Below are 20,876 nucleotides of genomic sequence, written 5' to 3'. Positions count from 1 at the left end.
CAACTGCATTAACACATATCAATCACATCATCAAAGTTGATTACTACATTTATCCAAGCCACTGGAACCTTAGAGCATTATAGTAAGCCCACGTCTGGGACATTATTTAGGTATAGTTCTGCTCTGCATCCCATATTATTCAGTTGGTAGTCTAATATATATACTTTGGCGTTAACAAGGGACAACTGCAAAAATCCTGTCCTGCAACTCTATGATTCACAGCCAAAAACTCTAACCACCACTGGATTAACCACAAATAAATGGCAACATACACATTTTGTTATGTTTTCAGCATTTAAAAATGTTGCTGTCCTGCTAGGATCTTGCCAATAATGACAATATCAAGTTAGCTCTGCACACCTCATATACAATACCTTATAACATTTTATTTTGCAGTCTGTTGTTGTATAAGCCCATGCATTCTGAAATACACAAAACAAATAAGCTTGTCTGACTCCTGTCAATCTTCTTATTCCATATGTTTACTCCATATCTAGGAGCTTTCCTATCATTTTCATTAGAGTCGCCACTGTTCTGTAATGAAAGAATGGTTGGAAAGCACTATACTTATCAGACATGCTGTGTTGTTCTCTCGCTAAGCCCTTTAATACCTCAATTTTATTCTCTACAATAATAGCCCAGTACCCTCCATCAGTCTCTCAGTCTGAATGAGTTGTCTCTGTTGGTCTAATCTGGCCTAATGCACCATGATGTAAGTTGATGGACTGATGCACGGCTAGAGAGCTCAGGGCAGGATGAATTAGTCAGAGTGAGTCGGTGTGGTGCCATGGAACTAAACAGGACGCGACTGGCAGAATTCAGGAAAGATGCAGCTTTTTTGTACCTTTAGACGTTTGACCAAAGTTCTTAAACTGTCACAAGTTGGACATGTGGGTCTGAGAAGACTATAAGACTACTGAAGAACATAAGACAAAAATATGTTTGTAGGAGGGCCAAGTAGGAAAGACAAGACTCAAAACTGTAAAATAACTGGTTACTAGTTTTTACAACCACATGGACAATAATTAGCCCTTTGCTACGACAATGTGGCTGGTGTGAATGGAGTGGTTGACAAAGGTGTGGAGGAAGACCATGGTATTCTGCTCACTAAATTAGCCTCTGACTGTAGACTTCAACCTTCAACTTTCCCTGCATTAATAATTACAGCCTACTTTCTAGGCAAGCATTGGACAAGGCTGATACGAGTTCTACTTTGTATATGGCCCGTTTCAAATATGGCATGTTATAATGTATTCACTTAATTATTCTAAGTGTGCACATAAATGAAGTGCTTGAGTGAGCACCTCTTCAACATCCTTACATTTTTACACGCAGAGCAATTGCTACTGAGTTTAAACACATTACTAGTGAGAAAGTAAAGAATATCCTCTCACACAGAGAGTTGGACATATTTCTGGATTTACCACAGTCATGTATGGCCTCTTTGAAATCAGACCCGCTGGTTTTCTGTGTAAACACTATTTCAGTTTAATTTTCAAGGGCAGGCGGCTTGTTCTACCTCTAGAGCACTGGCTGGTCCTTGTGCATTCTTCTGCCAAGTCTACATAGAGTGAGAGCTCCACAATGGTAGACGGGCTGATCAAATCATACTAGATGACGAAAGCAAAACAGCTAACAACCCCTTCAAAAATCCAAGATGGAATGAAACATTGCTCATTGCACTTTGCTATGATTACATTTCAGAGTAGAGTTGCCCAAGTCTGAATATTTCCTGATTGCATTGGGGAGATGGTACCAAGAGAAATAATTTAATTGCATTTAATTCAGAAATTGATTCCACAATAATTGGACAGGGTTTTTGTATATTCAGTGATTAGCAAAAAAAGATCCGCTTGACCTCAGAGCTCAAATTGATTGCTGTTGCACAGTACACACATACAACTACAACTGGAATGGATACAAGTGTATCTAAGCAACTACATGCACCTTAATGCAATACCAATATAACTGAAAACATTATTGCAGTTTGTTGCTAGGATGCCCTATCAAGTCTAAATGGAGCAAGGTTTACAAAAGAGAAACTGCAGAAAGGAGATGAGCAAATGAGACAAGAGACACGGGCTAAACTAGTGTGAATATAACTTGACAACTGAGAAAGAGATACAAAGATGGTCACTGTCTGAGATTTCTAAAATTGGGACGACAGTGAATTAACACTGAATGTTTTGTGACGCAAGGTTAATTGATATGTTTCCCTAAATGGAACACTAAGATGCTATCGTGCTTTTACAGTATAGTGTCAGGAATTTAGTTTATTTTTTTAGATTTCCAATGCACCTTCAAATGGAATTCCATCAGCTTGTCTTAAACTTGTCCTCGTCTACTTCTGCTCAAAGCAAGAGAAACAAGACATTCCTCCACCACCATATAAAAAAAACCAGCCTGCTTCATGTGAAAACTGCCTCACATGTCCAGACAGAGAAATTGAAAAAAGGCCATGTCATTTTAACTGGTCTCCCACGGTGGTCCCCTCTTATCTGCAACTGCATGTGGCCTACTTGCAGGAGGCATTCCAGAACCCATCAGTGGGCACAGATCAAAACAGCTGATCTATCTGCTCTGAGCTGAAGGACTTGCCATATCTCTGATTCAGCAAGATAAATATTTCAGCGGCATGACATCCAAATTAATCTGTGCCCAAGCTGTCCTACTGGGACTAGAAGGTTCTTTTTTTTTTCTTTCTCCGAGTGCATTGTTTTGGTCAGGGTGGGACTTGTCATCACAGGGGGAAAGATTAAATGAGTTATTCATATATCAATGCAAATTTATTCACAGGCGGAATAAAGATAAAGGGAGGCATCCACAAAGAAATGTCTGTTATCTATGAAGAGATGTTTCTCTTAGTGAGAGGCAAATGCTAGTTTGGGAAACAGTCAAATTTAATGTCCAGGGTTTCTTTTTGCAAGGATTCAGCATCTGCAAATATGACTGCAGCCTTAAGATGGAGATAATTAGTTTGATAATTGGTACAGCATACGAAAACAAGTTTTACATTTTCAATTAATCAGCATCTCTCATCTTGTAATGTTAACACAATTGCGGGCAATACGTTATGAAAAAAACATTGCCCCTGGTATGGATTTCCTCCACAAGCCCTCCCAGAAGAAAACAAAACAGCACTGCAGAAAAACAGTGGACAGGGAAGTATTAGTGTCGAACATTAGCAGGCAAGCAAAGCACATCTCCACACACACACAAACACACACAGACACACACACACACACACACACACACACACACACACACACACACACACACACACACACACACACACAGACACACACACACACACACACACACACACACACACACACAGACACACACACATATGAACAGACACACACACACACACACACACACACACACACACACACACACATACGAACAGACACACACGCGTGTACAGACACACACGTTACCCCCCTTCTCTCAGGCTCACATCAGCACCATTACATTATTAGCCTGAGTGTAACAGTGCCATTACCCTCTCATCCAAGAGGCCAGCAATATTAGTTCTAACAGTCAAATGAGACAGAAGCCCCATCCTTCAATAAAGCCGCTCTTTAGCCCCCCCCTGAAATCCCTCAATTTTTTATATAACCCCTTTGTTACGTACACCAGCCAGCAGAAAAGGACGATTAATGAGATTAGCTGGCTTGTTCTGCACTACACCAAGGATTTACCGAGCACTAGTGGGCTCATTATGCTCTGTGTGGAGACGGGGGGGTGGGGGGTGGGCGGTGCTGGCTACCATCACTTCTCGTGTGTCTCTTGAGGGGTCTGTCTCGTGATCTGCCCACAATGCTCCACATCTGTGTGGCCACAGTGAATAGCAATGAAATATCAGCAAATTGGCCAACAAACAAAAGAGGAATTTATAGTTAAAAAAACGAGCAAGTAATGTCAGGATATGAGTCGAAAGCCTAGTAAACCAAGTGTAAATGATGTCAGCCTATACTGAAAATGTTGAAATGGGTTGTGGCAGGTCATTTTGACAAACTGATTCTTCCTGTTCTGACCATCTTTTACTGTATGTTCTCACCTCAAAATAAATGGTCAGTAATGGTTTACAACTGTATTATAAAACAGCAATTATCAACTGATGTTTTAACATTTTTAAACCAGCATTCCCAGTTACTGGTATGTGCTGTATATTTCTCTAATTCTGTGTCAACTGGCTTCGCTTATCTGAAAATTCAGTCTCAGTCTGACCTACTTATTTTGGCAGGTAATGTTTGACCAACAACACCACAATTGTAGAAGATATTGCTAAATTTTAGAAACTAAGTTTGTCAGTTCAGATGCTCAGTGCAGACAATACCATGAAACAATGCAACTGATGACAGTGTCATCAAATTGTGCCTGCTCAAATTAGACGAAAACAAGATTTGAGGGGTTATCTGCAATCGTTTAGTTGCTCAAGAATCTTTAGAAATACTAAAAATAATTCCAAAGCAAGGCAGAGGTAAAGCAGGGCAGTGGAAGGAGAAATGTAGACTAGAGCATCTGCCCTATTTATTGAGGAACTCCGCGCCTCAGTCCCTAGAGATCACAAAAGCAAATGGCTACAACAGAGCAGAGAGAGAGAGGACCACATTGCCCTTCACACACATACACACACTTCCAGACAGACACAGCCACACTCACAACACATTGCCCTTCAAGTGCAAACACACACACACACACACACACACACACACGTCACACACACACACGTCACACACACACACACACACACACACACACACACACACACACACACACACACACACACACACACACACGGTGCCAGCCCTTTTCCTGGAAATGGCTCCCTTGGACTCATGGCATACAGTTCAGATAATTACCCATGATGTGAAGAGATGGAAAAACAGAGAGCATGCAGCTCTTGCTGATATATTATATTGGACTGGGGGCTTTACTCCCAGAGAGCACAAGGTGTTGGAATACAAGTGGCAAGCAGGTTTAACCAGTCCCCCACCTGCATTCATTACAAGTGTATTTGCTTACAGGAGCGCGCACAGACACACACACACGCACACACACGCGCACACACACACACACACACACACACGCACACACGCACACACGCACCCTTTCCCCTAACTCAACATGCTCGTCTGTATTTCTACCAGCAGAGCAATGCCTCAGAAACAGCTTTGGTGTGACTCTTAGATCAATTGGTCAGTATTTGGCGCAGTGGTCCATGACCTAATGAGATCTCAGAGGGGTTGAGCAGAACCAGGCCTGATCATCCAGCATGACCATATCCCTGTTTACATCCGTCTCTATTACTCTTCCAGAAACTACCATTCTTATATGTGAGGACTTGGAGAGCCTGAATTAAGACGCTGCATAAAGAAAACTCAATACGATGCAGACTGTCTGCGTGTTCTGTACATGAATTCACAGGGAACAGAAGAATTAAAGAAGCTTGGCAACTGGAAACGACCTTCTTTCTTTGACTGGCTGTCACATGAGGTCTCGATCTCAGTGAAATATGTCTAAACCTAAATGCATCCAATCATACACACACTACATAATGAATGAATGCATCACACAATCTGACTGTGAAGAGAGTAGCTGCAAAGAGCACTGCCTTGCCTGTCATCTGTGGAACTTAATTCTGTGTCTCAACCAGTTAGTGTAGAAATGAATTAACAATGTGCCTTTTCTCGTCTCATTTAAGTAGTTACTGTGGTATAAAGAGTGGGACATGTGAGTGTGGCAGGAAAGGTAAGTGTCGCCTCTTTGCAGCTGTATGCCTTGTGTTTTCTGCACTGGAAACGATCCAAAGTAGAGATTGTCTGAAAGGCACTTTGCAAATTGCATTGATCTCTCCGAAGACCTGGCTTCCACCTGCTACAAATTTTAGTGCATATCTCTATTACAGAAGGCCAGAGAGGCAGCTGCAGACGCGACTACAGAACAGGGAGTGTGTGTGTGTGGGTGTGTGTGTGTGTGTGTGTGTGTGTGTGTGTGTGTGTGCGTGTGCGTGTGCGTGAGGGAGCTGGGGTGAAAATACAAACGTACACACACACACACACACACACACACACACACACACACACACACACACACACACACACACACACACACACACACACACACACACACACACACACACACACACACACACACACACACACACACACAAACACTTCCATGGTCTGTGGTTCTCCAGAGAATTAATGGTATGGATTACAGAGTGGTCCTTGTCCTCCAGATCTAATTAAAGACTGATCTGTTTACATTAGCGCTCAGTGTGAAGCAGCGCAAGACACAGCACTGAATTCCTGACTTCCGTGAGGACACTGTTTGCTTTGGCTATTAGTTTGTGAATGAACAGCTGTACGGACTCACTGAGCTACGTAATTCACGAGTCTACGATCGGATGTGCCCCTCTCCCCAAACATACTTATTAAGCCGGAGGCCACCCCTGCACAAAGAAATCACCCACAGTGCTCAGCCTAGCTTAACCTTACATAAACCAGTCTGTGAGCATATTAGTTCACTTAATGAGTCTCAACAGGCCTTCACTGTTGGGTTCTACAGGCCATGTGTTCTTATTGCACTGTACAGGGCTTGAAGCAAGGAACATTCCTCCAATAAAGTAATTAATAAATAATGTTTATTACCACAACTGATAAAAATTTCATCTTGTGCGTGTTACATACAAAGTATACTCGCTCAAACAAAACACAAAAAAGATATTAGAGATACTTGGTGGTATAAGATGCTAAAAACATAGCCTAGCAAGCGGTAGGCTACAAGGCAAATGGATGACGGCTGTGGCGCATACCGTGACCCGTTTTACAAAGAGAAGAGCATCAAATCTAATAATTTCTAAATGTGAAGAATATTTTCCATAGACATATAATTATCTGCCTAAAACCGCCCCAGCCCTGCAGCACAGTGCCAGAGAACTTTGAGCCATGACTGTATGTTAAAGTAACACTATGGAGTTTCTGGAGCCGCCAGGTAGGGGGCTACTTTCTGCTGGACTATTCAGTAAGTTATGTGCTGTCTTGCTTTGTCTTGTGTTGCACTTGCTTGATGTTTGACTGTGTTAGGAAAGTTCTTGGCAAGCTAGCCAACATAGCTCTCACAATACAATTACAAAGAGAGCACCTATTACTAGCATCAATGTCCAAGCGTGTTATAACAAGCTTGCTAACATCGCTAACGAGATGTCTTGCTAGCGGCTAAACTTAGCGAAACCTGTTGAAATTTGCTTACTTTTTTTATGACAAACTAGCAACAACTTTCCTAACACAGTCAAGCATCAAGCAAGTGCAACAAAAGACAAAGCAAGAAAGCAAATAAGTTACTGAACAGTCCAGCAGAAAGTAGCCCCCTATCTGGCGGCTTCAGAAACTCCATAGTGTTACTTTAAGGGTGGTAATGGCTAGCTGTACTGGCAGGTGCAATCGGGATGTTCTCAACATTTGGATTCACCCTATTTGTTTCAGTACTAAAAACTTTGTTATGCCCGGAGGCTGCAACACTTTTCCTGACAATGAATAAAACTCTTTGCTTTGTGTCATAAGACCTTTGTCATCAGAGCTTTGCGGTGGTAACCTGAAACCCCAACAGTGAAGGCCTGGCACTAAAAGACCACCCCCTCAAGGCATTGTTGGCCATTGCTGAAACATGCCTGCTACCAAAGTAGAGCTCATGGAGTGCTATTGACTGACCTCATGTATGCTATATGCTCTTGGCCTATTTCCCAATGGAGCTATTCCACTTTGCCAAACCCATCTACGCTACGGTGGCTCTGCAGGAAATGCTGCTTCCCCTCCACTAATAGTGGCAGCGGCCAGAGGGGATTGGCTTTCTGCTGCGTAAAACACCTCGCTTGTTCCTTTTGGCTGGGTGGTAAGAGTCTTTCAGCAAAGGCAAGGTGTTAGAGAATTGACTCTACAGTACACACAGCGAGAAAGAGAGATAGAGAAAGAGACAGACAAAGAAAGAAAGAAAGAAAGAAAGAAAGAAGGAAAGAAAAAAGAAAGAATAAGAGAACACTTCTTTTTCAAACATTTCCTGTGAATACTACAGTAAGTTACTGGCAGCTATTGAACACAGTTTAGTTGTTTACTTGATTTGCCTACTATAAAAAACAAACAGCAGCTGCTATTGGCCAGAAAATTATTGTAATGTTGTTTTAGAGTGATATACTGTTTAATATATTATACCAATATGTACCAATGAAGGCTGAAAACAATTACACTTCCAAGCATTAGACCTCCAAGTGGTTGCTTCTCAGTGCACTCACCTCAGAGAAACTGCAGTTATAGGGTGGAGCGTATCAAAGCCAGTTTTTGGTTTCCAACACAACTTACTTTTTTTACTTACTTATGTGTTTTTACTATTCAACAAACACCTTAAACAAATCTCGAACCCATCCATTGTGCAGAACTGCTTTGGTTGGCCATCATAACTATTCAGCTAGACAGCTCACACATTTACTGGTAAACTTAAAAAATAATCACAGCCATCACACTTTACTTCAGCACATCATGGTATATCTCATGTTGTGGCTATATTGATTTTGTCCATGTAGGTATAACATAGACCTAGTGAGCGTGAGGAAGATCCACAAGATTAATTATAGCCGATGCTATGCTAGCTACTCCAGCCCAAGAAGTATGATATTGCCTGGCGACGTTTCTAAAAATATTGTCCCATGAGTGCTAACTTCCGGCACCATTCATATGAAAAAGCAATTAGGAACCACATAACAGATGGCCACAGGCACTAAAATATGTGTTGCCTATGCTTATTGGTGGATGTTCCTGGCATGAAAACTGCCTGCGATGACAATCGCAAAGCCATTCAGGAACGCACATTGTTCCCTTGTAGCGGTGCAAGTTTATATCCGTGGTTTGATGATAAGGTAGCATGTTGCGAGACAAAAACAGTAAGTAATTAAAGTATGAGACGATTTGTACACCCGATGTGTAAGGTCTGCAGCTCGTTAGCATTCTGATGGCAAGCAAAACAAAGAAAACAACCGATAAGCGCACAGCCTTACATGCAGTTAGCGTGATTAACAATTTCCCACAATGCATTTGTGATTTACAGTAATGTACTACAAAGCAGTTACACAATAATATACTATACAAATCACAGATAAAAAGTGCAGATTTCACACAGATTTCACAGTGAGTGAGAGAGAATAGGTCACTATCGCTGCCTTCTCATCATCTCTATACCAATAAGTGCTGGATAAGAGAAGCAGGATGTGAGGCAGTGAAGAGGAAACGGAAGGCTTGAGTGTTTGGCCAGAGAGGCCCCGGGAAAGAGAGAGTGACTTGTAGGGGCCGGGGGGGTGAGACCTTACCTCTGCAGATGGTGCCGTTGCCCACATAACCTGGTTTGCAGGTGCACAGGTGGCCCCTGATGGTGTTGGTACAGATGGCATTGTCATCGCAGGAGCTCTGTTCACTGGCACACTCATCATGCTCTGAGGAAGACAGGGGAGAGGAAAAAAGAGAGATAGACAGACAGAAGAAAGAAAAGAGGTCAGCGCACGCAAGAGCGATGTGTTTCTGGACCTGTGAGAGACAGCATGAGTGACAGGTAGGGAAAAGGGGGGAGAAGTGAGACAGAGGGAAACTATTTTTGAGTGGGATATAATGCACTGTTTTGGCTCTGGTGAGTCATCTTTCCCAAGTGGTTTGTGTACCCAACATCCCAACTGAGCTGGAACACCGCAGTCAGCTTCTCTCCTCTCCACAGAAATAATAGACACTGGTGGCTGTCAGTGATAAAACACGATCAGTTCCACTGTTTACCAACACTGAAAAGACCCTCCTATTTCAGCCTTTGTTCTCTGAAAAAGCTGTCAGGGCACCCTAGCAAATCGGAGAGTGTACACCAGGGCTGAGCGATCCAATCCGCTGAGGGAGACAGTGGGCGTCTCATCCGGCTGATACAACTAATCAGAGGTGTGCAGAGGGCTGGGCCAGATGGAACCAGATGTGCTGCTGATCAGTTGGAAAGACAACCTGCATCTATCCTGGAAATGTGAGGAGCAGACTCCCCTCCTCACCTATCCATACCACTATGCTCTCAAATCAGCATGGCACTGGAACACTTCACCTGACGAATATGACGCCATGAAGTCTATCTGCACTGTCTCTCTGCCCTTCTTTACCTGAGGTCTCCCACATAAAGACATACCCCCTCAGCCAGTTTAATTAACTGACAAACTCATGTGAGTCCCTGTAAGTGTTACAGATGACTAATCATGGAAATCAGTGTCATTAAAGTTTCAGTCACATTTCCTAAACCATAAAATAATCATTGCACGCTTGAGCATGGATACCTCCTCAATAAGGCCTTTTGTCTTCCCACCATTGCTACGTTGTTGATTTTGTTTGTATAATCTCTCTCCAGCTCATCACAGCTTAATTAGTGTAGATAAGGCAACACGGCAAGTTCTCTAAAGGTGAGCCCACAGGAGACCATCTGCTTTATTAAAACCAAAGTCAGGGCTCCAGCCATGTTCATCTGTTGGGCTCAAATTAGACACGGTACCTCCCCCCCCCCCTACCCCCACCCCCACCCCCCAGACACTCATTTCATGGCTGGAGGCTTCTCCTCTCAGAGAGAGAAGGAGGGAGAGAGAGAAAGGGAGAGAGAGGGAGGGAGAGAGAGAGAGAGAGAGATAGAGAGAGAGAGAGAGAGAGCAGCACCACACTGTTCATCAATATGCACCAGCCATCTTAATAACGACTAATACATTTCCTCCCTAATTAATGAGTTGTGCTTATTGAGCCCTTAAGCGGGTTGAGTACATTGTTCAACTGTTTTTCAAGGATTTCTTTGATGCCGAGCAGAAAGGCTGAATGTCAACAGGGGCGATGAGATTTCGGAATTTGTATGACAAATCTGGAAGAGTTTGACCTGAATGATTTACGAGTTGAGATAATGAATATTCAAAAGAATGATAACAGTGATTCATTTCAGAATCACTCATGATTGTGCAGCACATCTCTGGTCAAAGGTAATCATTCATGCAATAGTCTATGCCATCACCTCAAAATGGTTAATGCTTGCTTTCTCAGAACACCATACCAAGGCAAGCCACTGAATGAGGGTCACGACCACACGTGGGTCTTGATTTAGAAACAGAAAGAGGTCTTGAAAGATCTCAGAGTGAAGGTCAGGGGTCACAGAAGGGTGGCTAATGACAGGATAATCCTGGACTCTGAGGACATGAGTCAGACCTGGTTAGATGTACACCATTATACTCCCACAATCTGTGGCTGATTTCTGATCAGCCCACGGCAATTAGAGGAGTGCTGTGCCCGTGTCAGGGCAGATTGAGCACTATCAGTCCAGAGATAGCCAACCGTAATGATGCATAATGGCAGGTCATCAGCAGCCCAAATGAGAGCAGTCAGTCACTGTCCGGTATGAATGCAGCATAATGGAAGGATTTGGGCTTGCTATTGGCAATTTCCTGCTAAACACCTTATTACATGAACTGAATTCTCCCTATACATCCCTTTGGCAATCTGGTCTGCAAATCAGCCCGGCCTCAGGTGTGAGTTATACAACTGACCTACTAAAAGTAAAGAAGCTTGATAGCTTGAAGCTTGATAGATAGGTAGATATAAAGATAGATAGATAGATAGATACAGGTTGATTTGCTTAATTGATTGATTTATTGATTGCACGAGGAAGAGAGATAGATATACTGTATAAATAAAAAAAAAGATATTGCTACTATAGTTATTTTTTCACACAGAACTCACTGACGGGCGGTTCATGATTAATTTTCATCTGGCTTCCCAGTAAATCGCCTCCGTATTCTTTTCCAACAGAACCAGTCTAAAAAACCATAGAGTGCAGCTTGATAATTTGAAATGTAATGGCCGGTGACAAGCTGATGAAAAAGAGATGGCAGGCTGCCATGTTTGTGGAGCAGCGCTAGCATATGCACAGGCTCAGCTGCAGACTGCAGCGCGCTGCTCTGGCACGCTGCTCCGGCACGCTGCTCCGGCACGCTGCTCCTCCTCAGTTCATGGGCTGTGCTGACCACCTGTCAAGATCTTTATCAGTCAAAGGACAGACTCAGCAGACCATCACTGGAGACCTTTTCACAGGAGATTCCACAGGAGGAGTCCAGAAGCTCCCACAAAGGAAGAGGCAGGCCCACAGGTCAGCACTGACCAGCACAGAGTGCCGAGGGAACAGCAGGGGGGATGTGCTGAAGAAACAATTCAAAGCAGTCTGTTCAGCCTGCAGAATCTATCTGGCCAAAAAAAATAGTTTATGCATGTTCATCCCAAGCTTTATTATTTGTATAGTTAATTTGGTCCTCCCTTTTTCACTGTACAAAAACTCATCATGACAAGACTCATTGACTGTGTAAGGCAGGAAGGAAATCTTTGGATTGGAACTACTCATTTGGTGTGGGTTAGGTGTTGGTTTATGGTGCCCCTAACAAACATTCCAGGAATGCACTGTGCCAGTTGTTGATCTTCCCACCCTCCTGCTGAGACTCGTATCTCTATCCTCTATCTCTGGCTTTCTCCCTGTGCTTTTCTATGCCAGGGTGAAGCTAGGGGCAGAGAAATTAATTTAAGAGTGCTAAGTGAAAAATTGCATTGGAAGATGATTTCTTTGTCATGTTTGGGACTTATTTGAATGGTCTCAGTCTGAGTGGTCTCAGTCCTACAGCTGCATAGATTAGTCTTAACATGGATTTCAGAGACATGAGAATTCTGATCTCTGTGAGTTATTAGACCAGGACTAAATGGTTACTTAAGGGGAAGATAGTCAAAAATCTTGGAAACAGGACTAGTCATCTGCTGAGCAGCCAAGTATGTTGTTCATATTCTCTGAGTGTTTGGATGTTTCGTATGTTCCTTTTATACTTGTAGCCTTAGATTATTCATATTATACTTGTTGAATATGTAACTGTATTAGTAACTTGTACCTGACAAAATAAATTGTTAAACTCTGACCCACTGTGGCGTCTTAAGAAATTCTTAACTAGAGAAGTACGTAGGTAACGGTGTTTCCGCAATGACTGACTAGGATTAGTTTCAGACCAAAAGCGGCATAAAGTGTAAGACTTGAGGTTCCTGGCTAACTCAACTGGGCTAGACATGCTACAGCAGAACTGTTAATTGTATTATACAGCGGTATCATTGCCGACCAGCCTCTGCACTGGATCGAATGGTCATACAGAGATCGTACAGCAGCCTGGCGCCTTTCCCTGAACCAAGTCGATCGAACAAGCTGCAACGGACAATAGAAAAAAAATTGAGTCAAATGAATTATGGTCATATCAAGAAGGGTGCTTTAGTAAATGCTATGTTTTCAGCAAAGCGAAGAGAGACACACCCGCTAAAACATTAAGGACACCAATTCCGCCATTGGTTTAGGAAATCACGTCTTACAACTGTCAAATAGAGGGAAACCCTCCACTGAAAGTGGAAAATGCTGTGGCTGCAAATTCCAGTGATTAATTCCTGAGCCATATTTTCAACGTCGCAAAACAATCATCAGCAGGTGCAAGGACTGTACACAAGGTAACACTATTGTTGTAACAGGATAAAGTCAATTCAGCATTCTCATGCTGTTCATAAGGAATTGAATGTGTCAGAGTGTCAGTGTATCAAAATGAGTTTTCCTGTATAAGAAACGCAAGGCGAATATCTCCTATTTTTGTGAAAATGTACGCTTTTAATCTTAAGGTCCCTAGCAGTCAGTTCTATTTATAAAGAAAATCCTAACCATATGAATCATTTTCAGTTCAGTGAAGTGCTGCCACATTGTACGGCTGCTGTAGTGGATCATGGAGTAATATCCCTGAAAACTAAGGCTGATAATAATCGTGATGTCGCATTACCCTGCATAATTACTCACCGTTATGGGATTCGCATCCTTTTCAATTTTACTCTGAAGCAAAATGCAATTCTCTCCCTCTGATATGTGCATATAAAGAGGAGTAGATGTAAGAATAAAATTGTGAAATACAAATCCACGATTTTCCTTTTCCGTTTCATGGATTTCTGTGGGACTCTCTGACAATGTATGTGGCTGTAAGATGAATGAGGAAAAGGTCGGGGGAGAGGGTGCGTTACTGCCAATGGTCATTCCTGGTCTTGACAGGGAATGAGACCTGCCACACCTTCTGCCTTCCCTGGAACCCTCTGTTGCCAAGTCTTTGGTTGGGCCTGGGGGGGGGGGATGCTCTGGATCAATTTGCCCTCACTTTTGCTGTAACAGCTGTCCTCCCTTCTCCGCTACGGGATCTTTTTCAACAACCTGTCTATTCTCTCAACAGGATACCCCATCTTCTTTATATTCAGCAATACAATTGCCTGGCTTGTTCAGAGACCACTGCTGGTTTGGGGTTTTCTATCCCCTAATTCACAGCATTAGACCTCAACACGCCAGGTCTATGATGTTAAGCTGTTGTGCAGTTTTGTGCAGCACCTTGTACCTGTGGAACATTATTCCATTATCCTACATGTATCTGTGTCTAACATTGCCATAGTTACAGCAACTATGTTGAATATAAAAACAAGACAGTAAAGGACTATACGTCACCAAGCACAATTCATAATATAAATACTGTGAATATTTCTCAGATGGAGAGGGGCAAAAAGAGGGGCATAACATCTTAACACAAATTTTCATACTTCATTTATTTTCTGAGCACATACAGTACAATGCAGTTACTGTGACCTTCATTTTGAAGGATTTAATGCACATAGCTCCAGGGACACACAGTCAGTCCTACAGGGCCAGGAAAAGATTCAAGTCTTCTTTACACCTTGCATTCACACATTTATTACTTGCTTAATTGGAATTGGATCTAATTAAACTTTCATTATACATATATCTGGGGGAAAATAAGCATTTTCTTCCTAACCGGCACTGCTTCAAATTATGTGCTAACTGTTGCATGAAATGAATCTCGTGGCTTTCCTGAGACTGGTTGGTTAGCACTGAAAACCACTCATGTTCAAAACCCATCAATACTTGCTTTGTAAGCAACAACAAGCGTGGTCCTCAGAGCTTTGACTATTATAATCTAGGCGCATGGACCGGACTGCAGTTTCAGCATATTCAGTGTGGCCTTTGTAATCGCTTGTTACAGTATGCGATGAGGGACCGCAGAAAGCTCTCCTTGGCCGGGGGGACTACACTATATACCCAATAAAGTGACTGCTCAGCAAAAACACATCATTAAAGCCATGTCTCAGACTATGAAAAGCCCTGGTCCTCGGTGTCCAGTTGAAGACGACGGACACACTAATCTCTGTACCTGTTACGATACATTGGCTATCTGTCAAGTGAACTCTGGATTTTGCCCCCAGTGCACTGTTGTAGGACTACTTGGAAGACAATTTCATGCAGAACTTGCTTTCAGAGTGTTGATTTCATGCTTGTTTGGTGAGGGATAATCAACTTAATGCACAGAGTGATGATCCAATACACCTGTGACATGATAACCCTGAAAGCTTGAATCGATTTGGTGGGATTTGAGACATTTCAAATGGACTTCTCACTTTTGAAAATTCAATTTCATTATATTTTGCAGTACAGATATGGTTTTTAGAATCAGAATCCTTCCCCAGAATATTGGTCATTCTGAACAAACAAATTAATCTAGTCAACCATTATAAAATACAAAACTTGTTTACATTTTTCAAGTTACTTAAGTCTTCTTTTACAAAAGTCTACTTTGGCCCTACTTCTGTGATATTGATAGAAAACACTTGGAACACTGCGCCAAAAACATTTCCAGCACACAACTGAACCATGCCAAGAGGGTATATATATAACATTGTCCCTGAAACCAATCTCAGTCTGCTGTATCTGGCTATTGAGCGTTTTCAATTGTGAAACCTGTTGAGAGATAGTGTGCCTTTTTCGCTTGCCTTGGATTAGCGGGTATGAATTTGGATCACTGCAAGGATATGGTCTCCCAGGCACGTTCTCAGTTCCACTTGGGATGGCATTCAACAGGAGGCCAGTGAGGCATGACTACAATTACTGAGACCTCTCAGTATTCACCAAAACATGGAGAAACAGCACATGTCCACAGCCCAACACACACACACACACACACACACACACACACACACACACACACACACACTCACACAGTTCAGAGAGCATTGGGAACATGGAGAAACAGCACACGGCTACAGCCCAATACACACACACACACACACACACACACACACACACACACACACACACACACACACAGACACACACACACACACACACACACACACACACATACACACACACACACACACACAGTTCATAGAGCATTGGGAACATGAGCTGTTTAGATTGCTGAGTGTCAGAGGATTCTCACATAAGCTGTGCAAACACACAAATGCCAAGAATTATTCCATGGTTTCAACAGACAGTAACTCTTGGAAGAAGCTGTGCTCAGTCTGAAAAGCTGCTGTCTGAATATGTAACAGACTGTGGTGTGTATCTGTCCCTTATAAGATGATGCAATATGTATCTAGATACGTGGACTACGATACATTTTAATATGGAACAAATTGGCGCGATTCGATGTGATGTAATACGATGCAATCTGATCTATATATTCATTCGTATTCATTCTCCATCATAAATTCAAATAAGCCAATTCTATAAAAGTGCCAATGCTTACCTTCAAATAGATATATTTTAAAAAAGAGCCTGTAGCCTATCATTTCAGAATTGTGTTACTTTTTCAGTAGACACAGTTAAACAAAAAATGATTTACTGTATGAACAAACATTTTCACATTATGAATATAAACTGAAGTCTGTCTCACACACCCATGTCTTATAAGTCTTAGCTCTTCAGTACACTGCAATTACTAAACTTTGTAAAGTCCCTCTAACACTGAAAACAAAAATATGAAATTATATGAAAACGACAATTTAAGATTACAGTTGTGTCACTCTTCTGCTCAGATGCTGAGGTAAAGCCAATGAAATCTGTCTATTGTTACGTGTAGCCGTAGCCTCTGCTGCACATTGCCCCTGAAGACATTTTGAAGGGTTCGTATAGAGTGACAGGATGAGAGGAATCTATGATCCGCTGTCCTGGAGTTGGTCTGGAGGTTGTGTACGTCATGACTTGCACATAGAGAAGTAGGCTACTAACATACGTTGTGAGATAACTCCATGTGGCTACTGAGTTTCTGTCACATCAACAATGAGAGGTATATAATATTAGCCTGTGTCTCCAGTTAAAGTGTTAGTTCACCCTCAGCTCCACCCACTGCATCATTTTGAGAAATGCTTAGAAGCGGGCAAGGTTCAGTCAACCGATATGTAATATGTAGAATCAGGTAGAATTAAACGATGTTTATATGTAAATAAATTCTGTAGTTAATGTTCTCTGACCTTTTGTTTTAAAAATGTGCATAACAAAGCAGGGGAGGGGGGGGGGGGGGGGGTGACTGCAAAGGGACATGTAACTGCAGGTTTTACAGCCATCTGACTGAAGCTCTCAAAACAAATGATCTTAGTCTTCAGATGCTTGATTAGCCTTTTCAAGTACTTGTTTCACTGGATTGAAGAGTTGCAGCCACACCAGTCCCTTGTGGATAAGGCTGCCCAGCCCAATCTAGACAACTTAAAAACCCTTTCTACACTATTTTCTTTCTCTCTACAAGTGATTTGTGCTGTAGTTACCCTCAGAGACCAATGCAGGTGGGGCATACGATTCCATTAAAAATTAATTTAAAAGGAAAAACATTGCTATCTGCCGCCTGCAGCCTGTCTCTATCTGGAACGATTTTGAAGATATTCATCTGTGAGATCAATTGACAGCATCATACAAGATGTACTTGTGGGTCAGCACACTGGAGAGATTTCTTGCCATCTCTGCATTCTAAAATCAATGGATATTTCATATTGTCACAATTTCATTGCGCAAAACTTGTGTAGAAGTGTAGAAACATGGCACTAGCAAATATGAACTCCCACTCTTCGGTTTTAAATGTTCCAACACCCTTTGTGACAGCCTTCTTCTTTGCAGACACTGTTTTTTTGTGTGTGTCTGTTTTAATAAAAAAACGATACACCTCCCTGGCATGTCAAGGCCAGTTGCATGGAGGGAGGCTTCTTGTACTAAATAAGCGTGTGGATTTAGCCCCTCTGGGGGTGCCTTTTCTTAAATATGATTGCTATCTGTGCCCTCTCCTCAGAACTGGCCTGTGTAAGAGAGATTTGAGTAGAGTACAATATGAAGGACACTGACTGCCATATAATTAGATGGTGCTTTGAGTGTCACTCGCCTCAATTTCAAACGTCGGGAAAAGTAGGCTCCCCTGACTCCTGGTGGTATTTTCTTAATGCTGGGTCCAGAACAAGTCACCTTTCATTTTTCTCTGCCATAATGTCGTAAATCACTATGCCCATTACTCCTACTATAGAAATCTACTTTTTCTTTTATGATACTACAATGGGTTGTATTATAGTCAGATTAATGGTGGAGGTAAAGGTGATGGCCATCACTTCCAACAGCCTCACTTCCAATTGCACAAAGTGCTTCCTGCCCATACAGAAGAATAAAAAGGTGACGTGGTGAAATATTAATGCCCTTAATGCTAAGCTAGAAATTTGCGACAACTGCTAAAGGCACTATAAAGTATTTCACACACACACACACACACACACACACACACACACACACACACACACACACACACACACACACACACACACACACCTGAAGGAGGCAATGAGACTAATAATCTGTCATCTGGATTAAACCTGAGCGAGCGATGGTCTACCCAAACCGTTTAAACCCGTCAACATGGATCTTTTCTGGTCAACCTTTTCTTTTTAGCTGTCAAGTATTAGCTAATTAAATAACACTTATTCTTCATGTAGCTGCAAAACAATGTGATTCCTTCAGCCATATTCTATCGTGGTACACAAGAAGGACTTTGTTGAGCATGTGAAAGTTGCTTCTAGCTGCTGTAAAACAATTTTGTGTTTGCCTGAACAAGTAAATTGAGACATCTTACCATCCAATAGTATCCAATCTGCTGTGTGCTTTCTCCACACAGAGATGGAAATAAAGTCTGGGAGCTCTAAGAATCTGGCTTCCACATGCTATTTCAATTCATACTGAACTGACTTCAGACATTCAGACAGGAATCAATTTAATTGAATCCCAACCCATATTGCATGGGTTGAGTGGTTCTTTTTTACTAAGCTTTTTCTGACCATTAATCACATTTGCAGTTGTAACCAACTGTCACTGTCAGCATTTTGTGGCCAAATCCAATAGCTGGTGCAATTAGCAGTTACACCAAATTAGTAAGAAACCAACTGAAGAAAACACACATACCGAATGCTATTTAAGTGAGTTCACAAAATGAGTGTGAGAACTAATTATATACACCAGACTTTCTTAACTGTTACTCCGATCTTCATTAAAGTGCCTCAAGTATTCACACTGTGCATCAGTTTATAGTAATGATAACTGTCAATTAACTTGAAACAGAGAACAACAGAAACAGATGCCACAGAGGAATTGCTAACACATCTGTATTCCAACACTGGTTGGACCATTTTGCAGCACACACATACTGACCTGTGTCCATATTGCCACAAAAATATAAGCTCAGTGACATGTATGTACTGTATGTATATGCATATTGTGTGGACATTCTGAGGACATGATGACCTTTGGTTGCGTTCCAGCAATCTGTCCTATGGAACTCAGTAGAAGAACACATCCAGATTGGATGGTTCATAAATCTTCGGTTACTTATCAGCTCTCCAGAATGAAGATTTAGTAGCACTTTTCAGAGATTTGACTTACACTTGTCTCTACCAGTTTGAAGGGTATGTGTCTGGCACTTCTGATGTACAAAGTGTTTTTACAAGAGTTCGAGGGGGCTTGTGCAGCATCTTGCACTCTTCTGGCAAATGGCACTCAACAACTCTCAGACTCCCAATACAGGCAAGCAGGGGAATGGCAGAGTGGGGGAGTGAGATCACTTCAAAATATTCCTCCTGGATGCTCTACTACCTTTCTTATCATGAACAAAAATGCAGTGGACAGACCCTAAGGTAAGAAGCCAGTGTGGCCTACCTGTGCAGGAGTAGTCATCCACTCTGATGAAGCCTGGCAGGCAGTCGCAGCGATGGCCTCCGGGGAGATTCACGCACACAGTGTTCGCCTGGCAGTAATGCATCTGGGTTGCACACTCATCTATATCTGAGGAGACAACGGCACACGAAAGAGTCACTTCTGCTAAAAGTCAAAGCTGCACTCCCTGAAATGTGCACACACCACCAAATGAAATTGTTCTTCAAGTATTAAGGGATCCGAGATATCTTTAAAAAATTAGTACCACATTACTTTAGGGCTTCAGATGCATTCATGACACTTAGTACTTCATGACAGTAGTTGAAATCTGCCTTTACAAATATCCATGTAAATTAATTATTATATATTAATGTCATAGATGGCATGTATGCCAACAGATGCCAAGCTTACAGTGCACTAAAGTTAAGTGTTAGCTGAAGTTTTAGTTATGTTATTAGTGTTGTGATTATTCCACTTAATTTCCAGGATTGGGAGGAGAACTTGAAGCACTATTTCTGGCTAAGGACCACAAAATGTTAATGTTATGGAGACGTCAATGAATTATTCATGTTTTAAGCATTTTACATACAGTAGCTCGATGAATTCTGAAATGGCTGAACATGGAAATTCAGTTTGTCCAACCACTCCTCCTGTACATTATCTGCAAATGTCAGCGACAATGCAGAATGTAAGGCCTGCATTTTAAACAGTGTAAATGGCCAGACCACATAGACCAATACAGAGAGTCACACGAACAT

General features: G+C 42.0%; 1 protein-coding gene across 1 annotated transcript in view; it reads right to left on the bottom strand.

The window, feature by feature from the left end:
• Positions 1 to 20,876, bottom strand: part of LOC105902974 (protein kinase C-binding protein NELL1) — a 130,535-nt gene that overhangs the window by 29,402 nt on the left and 80,257 nt on the right. Inside the window, exons 13-14 of the mRNA XM_031569435.2 lie at positions 20,122 to 20,247; positions 9,365 to 9,487 (exon numbers count right to left, since the gene is read on the bottom strand). Of these exons, the coding sequence (XP_031425295.1) occupies positions 9,365 to 9,487; positions 20,122 to 20,247 (249 nt within the window). The remainder of the gene's footprint in view (positions 1 to 9,364; positions 9,488 to 20,121; positions 20,248 to 20,876) is intronic.

This window comes from Clupea harengus, chromosome 6 (assembly GCF_900700415.2).
Source record: "Clupea harengus chromosome 6, Ch_v2.0.2, whole genome shotgun sequence".
NCBI lineage: Eukaryota > Metazoa > Chordata > Actinopteri > Clupeiformes > Clupeidae > Clupea > Clupea harengus.
Note: the sequence above shows the minus strand (reverse complement) of the source record. Positions and strands in the feature narration are given on the sequence as shown.